Source organism: Staurois parvus, unplaced genomic scaffold, assembly GCF_062004578.1.
Source record: "Staurois parvus isolate SC_StPar_1 unplaced genomic scaffold, SC_StPar_1.0 ptg000021l, whole genome shotgun sequence".
Classification (NCBI taxonomy): Eukaryota; Metazoa; Chordata; class Amphibia; order Anura; family Ranidae; genus Staurois; species Staurois parvus.
Genome location: NW_028317817.1, coordinates 1441437 through 1453818, shown reverse-complemented (window position 1 = coordinate 1453818; position 12382 = coordinate 1441437). Strand labels below are relative to the sequence as shown.

Here is a 12382-nt window from a genome sequence, read left to right as displayed (position 1 = left end):
AGCAAAGTAGTACAGCGAGCATAATCATATAGAGAAATAGGACTTGTGTCCCTAAATAGTCTCAAGGAAAAAGGATTTTATGACACGTACAAAGATCCTATTTTTATCTACTGGAGGGAGTGGGACACAGAAAAGCTGTAACCGGAGGGTCATCTAAAATCAGTTCGACTGAGAGGTGGACAACACAGCAAACAAATCCTGATAGCCCCCCCCAAAAAAAAAACAAAAAAAAAAACTGCCAGTCCTCTCTCCCCCACCACAATCGGCGACAAGAGAGAACCTTCACCACCACTTGTCTCCCACACAGTCCGACCAGCGCCATCGTGTGACTGTATTAGGTCGGTGAAGCCGCTGGAATATTACAGAAAATTTCTAAAGGAGAAATGTCGGCCGGATAGAAGAAACTTGAATGAATTCAGGACCACTACAATAAATGTTGAGCTCCAACTGATGACCATCCCTGGTTTGTGAAGAGGCTGCTTATACGTCGTTAAAGTAGACCCCCGGATGAAAAGACACCCTGACGTTATCTACCCATCCTAAGCTGTACCACCTAAAGGAGGGATTCTGGGCAGACCTCCGTTTGATTAAATACATTGCGCATTTCCCTTGCGCATCTGGTGAGTGCGCATTTTATCTACGTGTTGCCATCCACCCTTATGTTGGATAACTGATCTACCACTAGGATTAACTGCGTCACCTTGGGGCCCACACATGACCCTTGATTTTGAATCTATTTATGGACTTTTATTTCATGGTTTAATAACTATACTATGACGTTCATTTATGGTTTTTACTTGACCCATATATTCTATTGATATTATATTATCTCATCAATTTTATTATATTTACATAGTTTTTTACCGCTGCACTTATCATAGAACTACTGGAACAGAAAACTTTTCAGTGAACTCTTTTTCCACTGAATAGAGTTCAGCAAAGATTTTTAGTGAAAATCTTTTCTGGAGTGATCCAGTACTCAGACTGACCATTCTATTTGTTCACGAACAGTTAATATCTTTATAGATTTTGCAGGTCTCTTCACACCCAAAAGGAGCATGGTGAGACAGAGAAGAAACAAGTGCAACAATGCCCAGGCTTTTGCCCACAGCAAAAGTGAACTTATTCACATTAGCAAGCATGGTGCTTGGAGCTGCAGCTTCAGCTGTATAGCAGTCTGGGGGTGTGAAATACTCTGCAGCTTCCTTTTAACGCTGCCATCGGGTCCTCTTAATTTCCCTCGGTGTCCACTTCGTCTAGGCTAGGCATACCAGGATCTGACTTGGGTAGAGACAGGAGGAGCTGGAGAAGGGGCTTCGCATTTTGGAACCCTGAACAGAGATGGTTGTATTAAAGTCATTAGTTTACCAAGGAGTTGTGACATACAGTTAGGTCCATATACATTTGGACACAGGCACAATTTTAGATTTTTCAGGTATTTACCAAAACATTTGCGCTATAGTTATATAATGGATATGGGATGAAAGTGCACACTCTCAGGTTTAATTTGAGGGTATATACACATCCAAATTGAAAGAAGGGTTTAGGATTTACATCTCATAAGAGTAGCCATCCCCTCTTTTTCAAGGGACCAAAAGTAATTGGAAAATTGAATCAAAAGCTATTTCATGGCCATGTGTGGGCTACTATTTCATTATTTCTTCATCAATTAAGCAGGTAAAAGGTCTGGAGTTGATTCGAAATGTGGTATTTGCATTTGGAATCTATTGCGGTGAACCTATATCATGCATTCAAAGGAGCTGTCTATGCAAGTGAAACCGGCCATTGAAAGGCTTCAAAAACGAAAAAAAAAAACTCCACCAAAGAGATAGCCGCAACATTAGGCGTGGCCAAATCAACAGTTTGGTACATTCTGAGGAAAGAAGAACGCACTGGTGAACTCAGCAACATAAAAAGACATGGGCATCCATGGAAGACAACAGTGGTGGATGATTGCAGGATCCTCTCTATGGTAAAGAAACATCCATTCACAACTTCCAGACAAGTGAAGGACACTCTCCAGGAGGTGGGCGTATCATTGTCAATCAAGAGAAGACTTCATGAGAGCAAATACAGAGGGTTCACCACAAGGTGCAAACCATTCATAAGCCTGAATAGAAAAGCCAGATTAGACTTTTCCAAAAAACATCTAAAAAAGCCAGACCAGTTCTGGAAAAGCATTCTTTGGATGGATGAAACGAAGATTAATCTGCAAAAGAATGACAGAAAGAAAAAAGTGTGGAGAAGGTTTGGAACAGCTCATGATCCAAAGCACACAACGTTATCTGTAAAAATGGTGGAGGCACTATGATGGCATAGGCATGCATGGATTCCAGTGGCACTGGGTCATTGGTGTTTATTGATGATGTGACAGAAGACAGAAGCAGCCAGATGAATTCTGCAGTTTTTAGAGGTATACTGTCAGCCAAGATTCAACTAAATGCAGCAAAGTTGATTGGACAGCACTTCACAGTACAGATGGACAATGATCCAAAACACACTGCAAAAGCAACCCAGGAACTTTTGAAGGAAAACAAGTGGAGAATGTTGCAATGGCCAAGTCAATCACCTGATCTCAACCCAATTGAGCATGCATTTCACTTGCTGAAGGCAAATCTAAAGGCAGAAAGACCCACAAACAAAGAACAACTGAAGAGAGCTGCAGTCAGAGCCTGGCAAAGCATCAGAAAGGAGGAAACCCAGCTTTTGGTAATGTTCATGGGTTCCAGACTTCAGGCAGTCATTGCCAGTAAAGGATTCTAGTCATTTGTCCAATTACATTTGAGCCCCTGAAAATGGAGGGACTGTGTATAAAAATGGATAAAAGTTCCTAAAATTTGTACTTGATATTAATATTCAGCCCCTTGAATTAAAGCTGAAAGTCTGCACTTCAAATTCATTTGGATTGTTTCATTTTAATTTATTCTGGTGGCATAAAGAGCCCAAAGTATGAAAATTATACCTGTGTCCAAATATATATGGACTTAACTGTAGATGCAGAGAAATATCAGGAAGGCCGCTTGTTGCATACCTGAAATGGAACTAAAGCTATAGAGACCGGTGTTAATATCGGGTCCTGCTCCAGTGCAATGGAGGCATTGTCACTCGGAGGTTAAATACTGTGCAGGGCCTCAGTAAGAGTGAACATTTGCCTGAAATTTGCCATGACCCCTTTTTTACTGGTTTCTGAATATAGGGTAAATGTGTGCAGAAAAAGTATACCAGCCTGTAGCGAAGTCCTCATTACGAAAGGGCAGGAAGAAGTGCCTGAGTACTTTATAAGGGCTCTAGGCAGATGTGGTGGTAAAATGTGCAACCAGTAGGGTGATATAAGACCTGGTCATTCACCAAGACTAATCTCTAAGTGGTTGAATTTTATCTCCAAGTTTTAAGTTTTTATTGTAAAGTGAAAACACTTCAAATATTGTCCCTGTTTTTGCAGCAATGGTCAGATACAGGGTGACCCATGTCCACAATGCTGGACCAAGTCCAGGCTTCACCTGTTATGGTATACTCCAAAGAGCTCTTCAGGGTCTGGGATCCATAGGAATAGATCATGGCCCTGGACTGCTGACGTGTTTTGCACAAAGTGCCAATGTAAGTGCCCGTGCAGGACCCAGTGCTCAAAACATCATTACATGCCGTCCCCATAGCCTGGTTTCTGGGTAGGTCCACCAAGGTGTTAGCAATCCAGATGCACTGCTTCCATTGTGGTATTAGAAGACGTAAAAGGAATTGACTGAAAAGTACACCGAAGAATCCAAAACATAGAATTATAAGCTCTAAGCAAAGAGTGCTTTCTCCGTAAGGGGGAAGAGGTATATCACCATAGGAAGCCAGCAAAAAAGGTGTGGGTGGAGATACAGGGGAGGTGCTCAGGGGGACGTGTCCTCAAAAACTTGCCAGTGTCCAATAACCTTAAGTACAAGCCTATAATCCAGTTGTCTCTAAACTGCAGTCCGGCAGGCTGTATGTGGCCCTTTGCTTGCCTTCATCTGGCGCTTGGGGCACTATTCCACCAACTGACACCATCAATGGGGCACGATTCTACTCACTCTTCTTCTTGATATCAGCAATACGGTACTATTCCCTTCATTAAAACCAATGACTGGGCACTGATGTTGGGGCATTTTCTACTCCCACTGGCCACAGTCCAACCCCCTAAAGTCTGAAGGACAGTAAACTGGCCCTTTGCTTAAAAAGTTTGGAGACCTCTGATATAACCCAAGATCTATGAATATTCAACCTGTGTCTTGTACTGTATGATTAAGATAAAATGTTTATCTAAGGTCTCTGAAGACAATACACGATCACATAATAAAGTTGAAGAAGTAGTTCAGTCTCAAACTGCGTAAGGCTCCATGAACACTGGCTTAAAAATCGCTGCTTCTACAAGAGTTTTGTGTTTTGCCTGTAGAAGCAGCACAGTGTTATCGTTTGTGTCCGTGCACATTAGGACAATTAGAGGCATGGAAAATGAGGGATATGAGAAATTTGCAGCAAGAAACAAGTTGAATTGGATGGACTGTGTCTTTATTCTCAAGCTATATAACATAAAATCCAGGGTTTTGAGCAACACCACATGCCTCTGGAAAACACTGCAAACTTGGGTTCTTAAGAGAAAAGTTGGTATTGAGCAGAGCAAGAGGTTCAACAGAATCTGAAGGAAAGGAAACCTCTGGAAAGGAGTGCAAGTCATGGCTGAGTGCTGCTCCCAAATGTTTCTAGAAAAAAAGTGGTCTCAGGTTGTGAGGAGACCAGACAGACCTTAAGAAGATATAATGCTGACTGCAGTAAAACCAGAAAAAGAGTGAGGGGCATCTGAAGACGACACAAAGGCTTAGCACCTGTGAGCTACAATTGACCAGAGAACCTGAGTGTCAAGGTGACAAACTACCCAAGGGCACATCTGGATGTATCAACAGTCCCCTTATAAAAGTGAGAGTGCACCTTCATGCAGAAGGCTTACAAGAGGGGTTGGCTGGCCTCGAGTCCTATGGCTTGAAAGGAACGTAGGCTTAGAATGCCTATGCATCCTGACTACTGATGTAGATAAAGGAGTACAGTTGGATCCCTCCGCCCCTTCTACAAACCTCCTTGCAGAGTACACTCTGACCATGTGTAGTGTCACTAATGATTGAGTCAAGAGTGGGTCCCTGTATCATCAGGACCACAAGCAAACAGCCAGAGTACCCTGCGCATTTGCATAGACTCATGCAAGGCACAAATTTAGATGCTTGTAACAAGCCACCTCAACTGAAGCACAAGGCACCAGACATTTGCTCTAACTGTTCCTTGAAGTAAGGGCTTAGGATACTAAGAGCTGGGCTCTGCATGGGAAGGTCTAGACGCGTCCTTACAACCTCAATGGGCACAATGCTCCTTTAGCTCAGCACACAAGTGGATTGCAATTGCAAAGTTCACGCACGGTCCCTGTGGACAGAGTAGACCCTGGATACCGCTGACAGCTGAATTAGACTCTAACCAGAACAATCATAGGTTTCTGTATTCTAGGCTTTGGCTCCTTCTGGAAATGCTGGGTAAATGCCCCCAGAACCACTAGGGGAGTATGGGCTGAGGTCACCTTTGACAATCCTGCTGTGATTCATAATGTTTCAAGAGCAGGAACAGCAGTGGGATGGTGCTTACTCCAAACTGAATGGGGAAAGAGTGAAAAGTGCTCAGCTCTCCACCCAGCACATGTCATCAGCATTTAATCCCTCAGCCTACATCCAGTAAACCAGCAGTGGTGTTAACTTTGAAATGCACCCAAAGGTGAAATGGTGAAAGAGAGAGGTAGCTCCTGGAGCTTTCACCTAACCAGCCCTACTCACTAAACAAATCTTCAGAGAAACAGTCAAAAGTGCTCCATGGCTAACACAGAACCATTAAGGTCTGGAAAGTGGAACAATGCAGAACCCAGTGCTTGAAAGTCACATTTCAAGCACATCTGGTCTAATGGGGTTTGGGTATGGCTTCTCCAATGAAAGTACGGAGAAGATACTGTGTAGAGACTAGCTTTAAGTGGGTGTAAAGGATTAAGGCTTTTTACCTTCATGCATTCTATGAAGCCGAACAGCAAGGAATCTTGACTGAAGTAACCAAGAAAAGAAACCTCAGAAACTGTAGAAAAAAATCTTCACGGACGCCACCAAGAAAAGGATACCATGAGGATCAAAAGCTAGCAGAAATTAGTTTTGATTTTTTTTTTAAAAAGAAAAGGCATCCAAACTTTCAGCATACTAGCAAAAACTGAGGCATGCTGGGTAAAGGCGAAGTTATACAGAGGCTAGCTTACAATTTTCAAGTTTACCCAAACTTCTGTAGGCAGCAGTATAATACAATGTTTTCTGATTTCCGGTGTCCCTCTATAGAAGATGGAGAAATAGTTAAATGAATTCTTCCACAGAGGAATCAACAGAAAAGACACAGGCTGTGAAACACTCTGTCAGACTAATGACATAACATGACAGAAGGACAATTGCATACTGGATAAGCTGCCAGGTCCCAAGTGCTGGGTTGAGAGTTTTGAGGGCACACTGTAGGGAAGTCTAAGTTAGTTTTCTGACTACATAAAAAGAAAAAATTCCATTTCACTAGTTAAAAGTAATCAATTAAGAATTAAAGTTTACCTTCTCGTCATTCTCTTTAGGTACATGGAGATACAAACACTGTGCTTTGTAGCAGCCATACAAGGAGCTGAAGAAATACCTGCAGTATCCAAATGGTAGCTTGATCTCCTGCAATGGTTTGCAATTCTGTATGAAGTATAAAATAAGCAGTTCAATGCAAGTCAACATATAATCACCATCATTTTAATAAGAGTTCAGGCTAAAAACTGTCAAAGTGTGTAGAAAAATCTGTCATGAGAGAAAATATAGACACAGCCATCTCAGACCTCCCTGAAAATGCTAGCTACCTAGATATCCTTTTTTATATCATTATAAACCAAACCACTGACTTTGGGCAAGTTTCTAAATTTACGCATCTGCATACTTGTTTTGGGCTCAGTGACTAGCAGTTTCAGAAAAAGGTTAGCAATTATATCCACACATTTTCCTCATGACAAGTTTGTTCTAAAAGCCATACTGCTTTGCTATTTAGGGGTGTCTGAAATAAGGTGTCTCCCAGTGTGCACTGTTGAACCTCCCACTGGCCTCTACATCACTACAGTACACAGTAGTGACATAGCCCCAAGAGAGGAACCACATCAAGTGGTGGGAGGATACCTTATCCTACACAAACGAAGCATCACATGACATTTGTTTTTCAATGTGGAGTCAAGATCACTTTAACCAATTAACCGTTTCAATACTGTGCAATTTCACACCTTCCAGCCCAGGCCATTTTTCAGGTTTCAGCGCTCTCACACTTTGAATGACAATTCCGCGGTCATACAACATTGTACCCAAACTAAAATTTTATCATTTTCTTCACACAACTAGAGCTTTCTTTTGGTGGTATTTAATCACCGCTGGGGTTTTTATTTTTTGCTAAATTAACAAAAAAAGACCAAAAACTTTGAAAAAAAAACATTTTTCTTTGTTTCTGTTATAAAAGTTTACAAATAAATAATTGTTCCTCATAAATTTAGGCCGAGATGTATTCTGCTACATGTCTTTGGTGAAAATAACCCAAATTAGGATGTATTTTTTAGTTTGTAGGAAAGTTATAGAGTTCGCAAACTATGGTATAGATCTGAATATTGATCAATCCTGAAGTACTGACGGCCAACCTAATTTCTTGAGGTCCAAGAATGTCAGAATAGTACAGATATCCCCAAATGACCCCTATTGCAGAGTAGACAGTCCGACGTACTTCAGAAGAGGCATGGCGAGTTTTTTGAAGTTGTATTTTTTTGTCATAATTTTTCGGAAAATGAAAAAATTAAAAAAATTATTTTCACTATTTTTTTTTTACATACTGTCACCAGTGCAGTACAGCGTCATCATATAACTGGCATGGCGGTGAACAGGGACACTGACTCGTGACAGTATGAAAAAAAAAAAAATCTATATTTTTTTTTATTTTTTTATTATATTTAATTTTTTATTACATTTTTTTAAAGATTTTTTTTTATATTTTACTATGACCAAAGTAGTACAATGTTACCATAGTAACATTGTACTACTTTGGGGAAGTGATCAGTATTTTTTTTTTTTTACACAATTTGCTTATAGCAAAGAATGACTTTGCTATAAGCAAGCATTTGCCTGAATGAAATCAATTCATTCAGCTTTTTTTTTTTTGTGCTTAGCTGTGATTTGGTCACAGCTAATCACATGACATGTGCATGTGATTAGCTGTGACCATTCACAGCTAGGCACTAGTATACAATGGATGGCATCATGAATGAAGCCATCCATTGTATACAACTGTCATGTGACCTGCTGTGATTGGTCACAGCAGGTCACATGGTACCAGCAACGGGAGCCGGTACTCGGATCTGTCATCGGCCGTGTCCCAGGTGCACGGCCGGTGACAGATCGCACTGCTGCGCCGCTCTGCATTAGCGCAAACGGCGCATGTGCGGGAGCACGCCAAATGGCGTGTACCCGGAACGGAGAGGCACATCTGAAGCCGCCAAACGGCCATTGGCCGGGCGGCTAATGGTTAAACTCCACACACACACACTAAAAGAACTGATAGGTCACATTTAACCCCCTGATCGCCCACCAGTTAACCCCTTCACTGTCCTGTCACCAGTGTCACAGGCGACTTCAGATAGCATTAGTGTCAGTTAGCCTCCCTCCCAAATAGCATCAGATTGCCCGCCAGTACATTAGTTATATTTAACCCTTTGATTGCTAGGAACACGCTCACATACACAATAAACCTCCATTGCTAGTATAGTGTCTGAACGGATCAATATCTTTGCTCAGATGAGCACTATACCAGCGTTCACAATAGTTTAGTGTCCCCAAAAATGCAGCGATAGTGGGATCAGCCCCAGAACCTGCGTTTAGTCTCTACACTTAAACCACCCCCCCTTCTCCCCCAGCAAGAGCAAAGTCAGTAGATCACCTTTCACTTGATACATTGCACAGAGAACTGCAGGGTTAACAAGATCAGTACTGGTCTCTGCTAGCACTAGCAGGTACATTTTTTTGTAGCGGTTCAAGCAGTCCCTGACAGCCAGGTGCTGTTTTTCCCATGAGTCGCACTAGGTACCTAAAAATTTAATGACAAAAATGTCCAAAATGAAAAGGTACAATAGTAAAGAAGCCTACAGGATGCTGAGCATGCCAGGTGAGAGCGGATAGGAAGCCTCACTGACAGAACCTGCCTCAGAATACGAACCTGCAGAGAGCAGCGGCACCCTGATAGATAGCTCAGATGATGAAGTAGAGGTTCGTGTTAAGGTCAGGCGTACCCGACCCCGTTCCCAGGTTGCTGAGATGTTACAATTGCATAATGATTCTCATACACAGTAGAGTGCCACTACTAGTGCCGCTCTACCTTTTGGTGAACTGGTGAGTACCAGCAGCCTAGTACATCCTGATCTTTTTCATACCAGCACTGCAGTATCACTTGGTGACGTGGCGAGTCCCAAAAGTGCAATACAAGCTGGTGCGGTGGCTAGCACAAGTAGTGTCCCACAGTCAATAAGCATTCTAACACAGGCCTGGTAAAGTCCATAGAGTCCTTCCGGATGTGCTTGCAAATCCTGATTGGCAGCCCACAAGTTCTGTAGCACTCATACTTCCCCCATTCACTGCCCAACCCAGAACTCAGGTGGAAACATCAAATTTAACTACTCCCCTTGATTTTTTTGGAGCCGGTTTTCACGGAAGATCTGTTTGGATTGATTGTGGATCAAAGCAATTTATAAGCACAATTTATCGTCGCCAACCCAAATTCAAACCTTTGCAGACAATTTGCATGGAAACCTATTACGGTTTCTGACTTTAAAGTTTTTTTTGGGTCTAACCCTCAACATGGGCATTGCTAAAGAAAAATAAAAATGAACTGTGGTTGTATTGGTTCACAGACCCGATACATCATATGCCCATGTTCTCTGCTGCCATGGCCAGGCATAGATTTGAGAATATAATGAGATTTATGCATTTCAACGACAATACACTCTGTGGTCCTCTGGGTAACCCTTAATATGGCCGGCTCCACAAAAAACTCGACCCCTCGTAAATCACCTTAACCAGAAGTTTGCAGATGTGTATACTCCCCAGCAAAACATCTGCATTGATAAGTCCCTCAATAATTTTTCTGGCTGCCTTGCATTCAAACAATTCCACCCCAGCAAGCGTGCCAAATATGGGGTCAAGATGTAGAAGACCTGTGAGAGGGCAACAGGCTACAAATGTAATTTTTGGATTTACGAGGGAAAAGACAGTCACGTGGTGCCCCCCAGATGCTCAGACTACATGGGGAGCAGTGGCAAGATAGTTTGTTCACCCTTTTTCTATATGGGGTACCACTTATACGTGGAAAAACTTTTATACAAGCGTACCACTAGACATTTGTACAATCTAGGATTTAGCTCATGTGGCACCATGCGACACAATCCTCGGGGCTTCTCCCAATGGCTTGGCTTGTAAATACCCTTTTTAGAAAGGTGGAGAAAGCCTGTTTGAAAAATGAAGTGGAAGTACAAACGGGATGTTTTCATCCTGTCTTCCATTCACGCAGACATGACCACCCAAATTACCACAGCAGTTGGTGTTGTTGAGAAGCCCCTCTGTGTCCACGACTATAACCTTAAAATGGGAGGGGTGGACTTCAACGACCAGATGATGAAGCCATACTTCGTTTCCTGTAAAGCCAGACACTGGTACAAAAAAGTATTTGTATATTTATTTAAATTGGCTTTATATAACACTTTTGTGCTTTAAAAAGCAACTGGAAGAAATGGATCCTTCCTAAAATTCCAGGAAGAGCTCATCATGACCCTTTTGTATCCAGAAGGTGCTGTGACCCAAACTCCAAAAACCAGATGCAGTGAGCTGGCTGCTTAAGACATTTTCCTGATGCCATGCCTGGTACCCCAACCCAAAAGATGTCATGTCTGTAGCAGACACGGAATTAGGCGTGACACCTGCTTTTTTTGTCCCTCTTGTCCTGGCCAACTTGGTCTCTGCCTCAAGGACTGCTTTCATCGCTACCATACACTAGTGGAGTATTAGTAAAGGGTACAGCACGTCACATTGCAAACAAAGGTTTCCCAGCAACACTTACCAGCCAGCCTGTGAAACAACCAATTTGGCCCTGTCTTAACAGTTTATGTTAAAAACAGAGGGTTTTTGTTGCACACATTTGCAAATACATGCAAATGACGTCAAGGTCCTCTGTGGACCGAATTAAAATTTCCAAAGCCTCCATAGTAGCACATGTATCAAAGGATAGGTTAAGGGCAGGTGTGCCTGGAGGTACAAGGATGCCCGTGATATGGCTTACGCATGTATTTGCAAATGTGTGCAAACAAAACCCTCTGTTTTTAATGCAAACTGTTAGACAGGGCCAAATTGGTTATTTCACAGGCTGGCTGGTAAGTGTTGCTGGGAAATAATTTGTTTGTGATGTGCATTGCCCTTCCATGTACACTTTAGCAGAAGGTGGTTAAGGCTGGTTATAGGTTAGGACGGTTGCCATTTTTTGTGCACACCACGGCACAGTCAATGGCACATATATACACAGGGTGTCAAAAAGATGTTAGGGAGTCAGGTAACTGGCTTTCGCATTTTGAAAGACCCTAGTATCTGGATGTTACAGTTAAAAAACCCCCCCCAAAAACAAAAAAACAAATAAAAAAACAAAAAATAGTTGTCATTTTATTGCGTTACTGTGTTATTATTAACCATTGCTGTTTTCTTTGTAGAAATGCCATTCGGCTGCAGCACTGATCTGTTTATTCTGACAGCAACAGGGTCTTGTTCTCAGAATATACGTAAGTGTGTGCAGCGCTGTTGGATGAGATTTTTCATCTGCAGTTAAAAAAGAACATATATGCCCAAGCATAGGGGCTTGGGGTGGACTGTGGGTGGATCACCCCTATGCTTTGGCGCATATTTTAAAAACAATTTTGACAGATTTCTTCATCCACATCGATCGATGTGAATAGAGGAATGTTAGGTTCTTTTATTTATGCCCACCATTAGAAGTGGGTGGATGCAGGGCAGTATATTCTAATGGTGGGCATACCACACACTTTTTCAGGCAGAGATTTATTCTTTTTTTCATTCAGAACACAGGAAGCATTAAAAAAAAAAAAAAAAAAAAAAAAGAGAACATAACATACACCCAACAAGGATCAGAGGATCACTGGACTTTGAGTGGCTATACCAGGATGAAGCTTGCAGCTGGCAGGCATCATCCTGGTAACGTTTTTAATCAGGCGGTGATCGGCTTTCAAGTAAAAGAAATCCTA

The 12382-nt window shown here is 42.1% G+C and overlaps 1 protein-coding gene across 1 annotated transcript in view; it reads right to left on the bottom strand.

Annotated features, from left to right (window-relative positions):
- Positions 1–12382, bottom strand: part of TOPAZ1 (testis and ovary specific TOPAZ 1) — a 184693-nt gene that overhangs the window by 119891 nt on the left and 52420 nt on the right. Inside the window, exon 3 of the mRNA XM_089691165.1 lies at positions 6633–6758. Coding sequence (XP_089547291.1) covers positions 6633–6758 — 126 coding nt within the window. The remainder of the gene's footprint in view (positions 1–6632; positions 6759–12382) is intronic.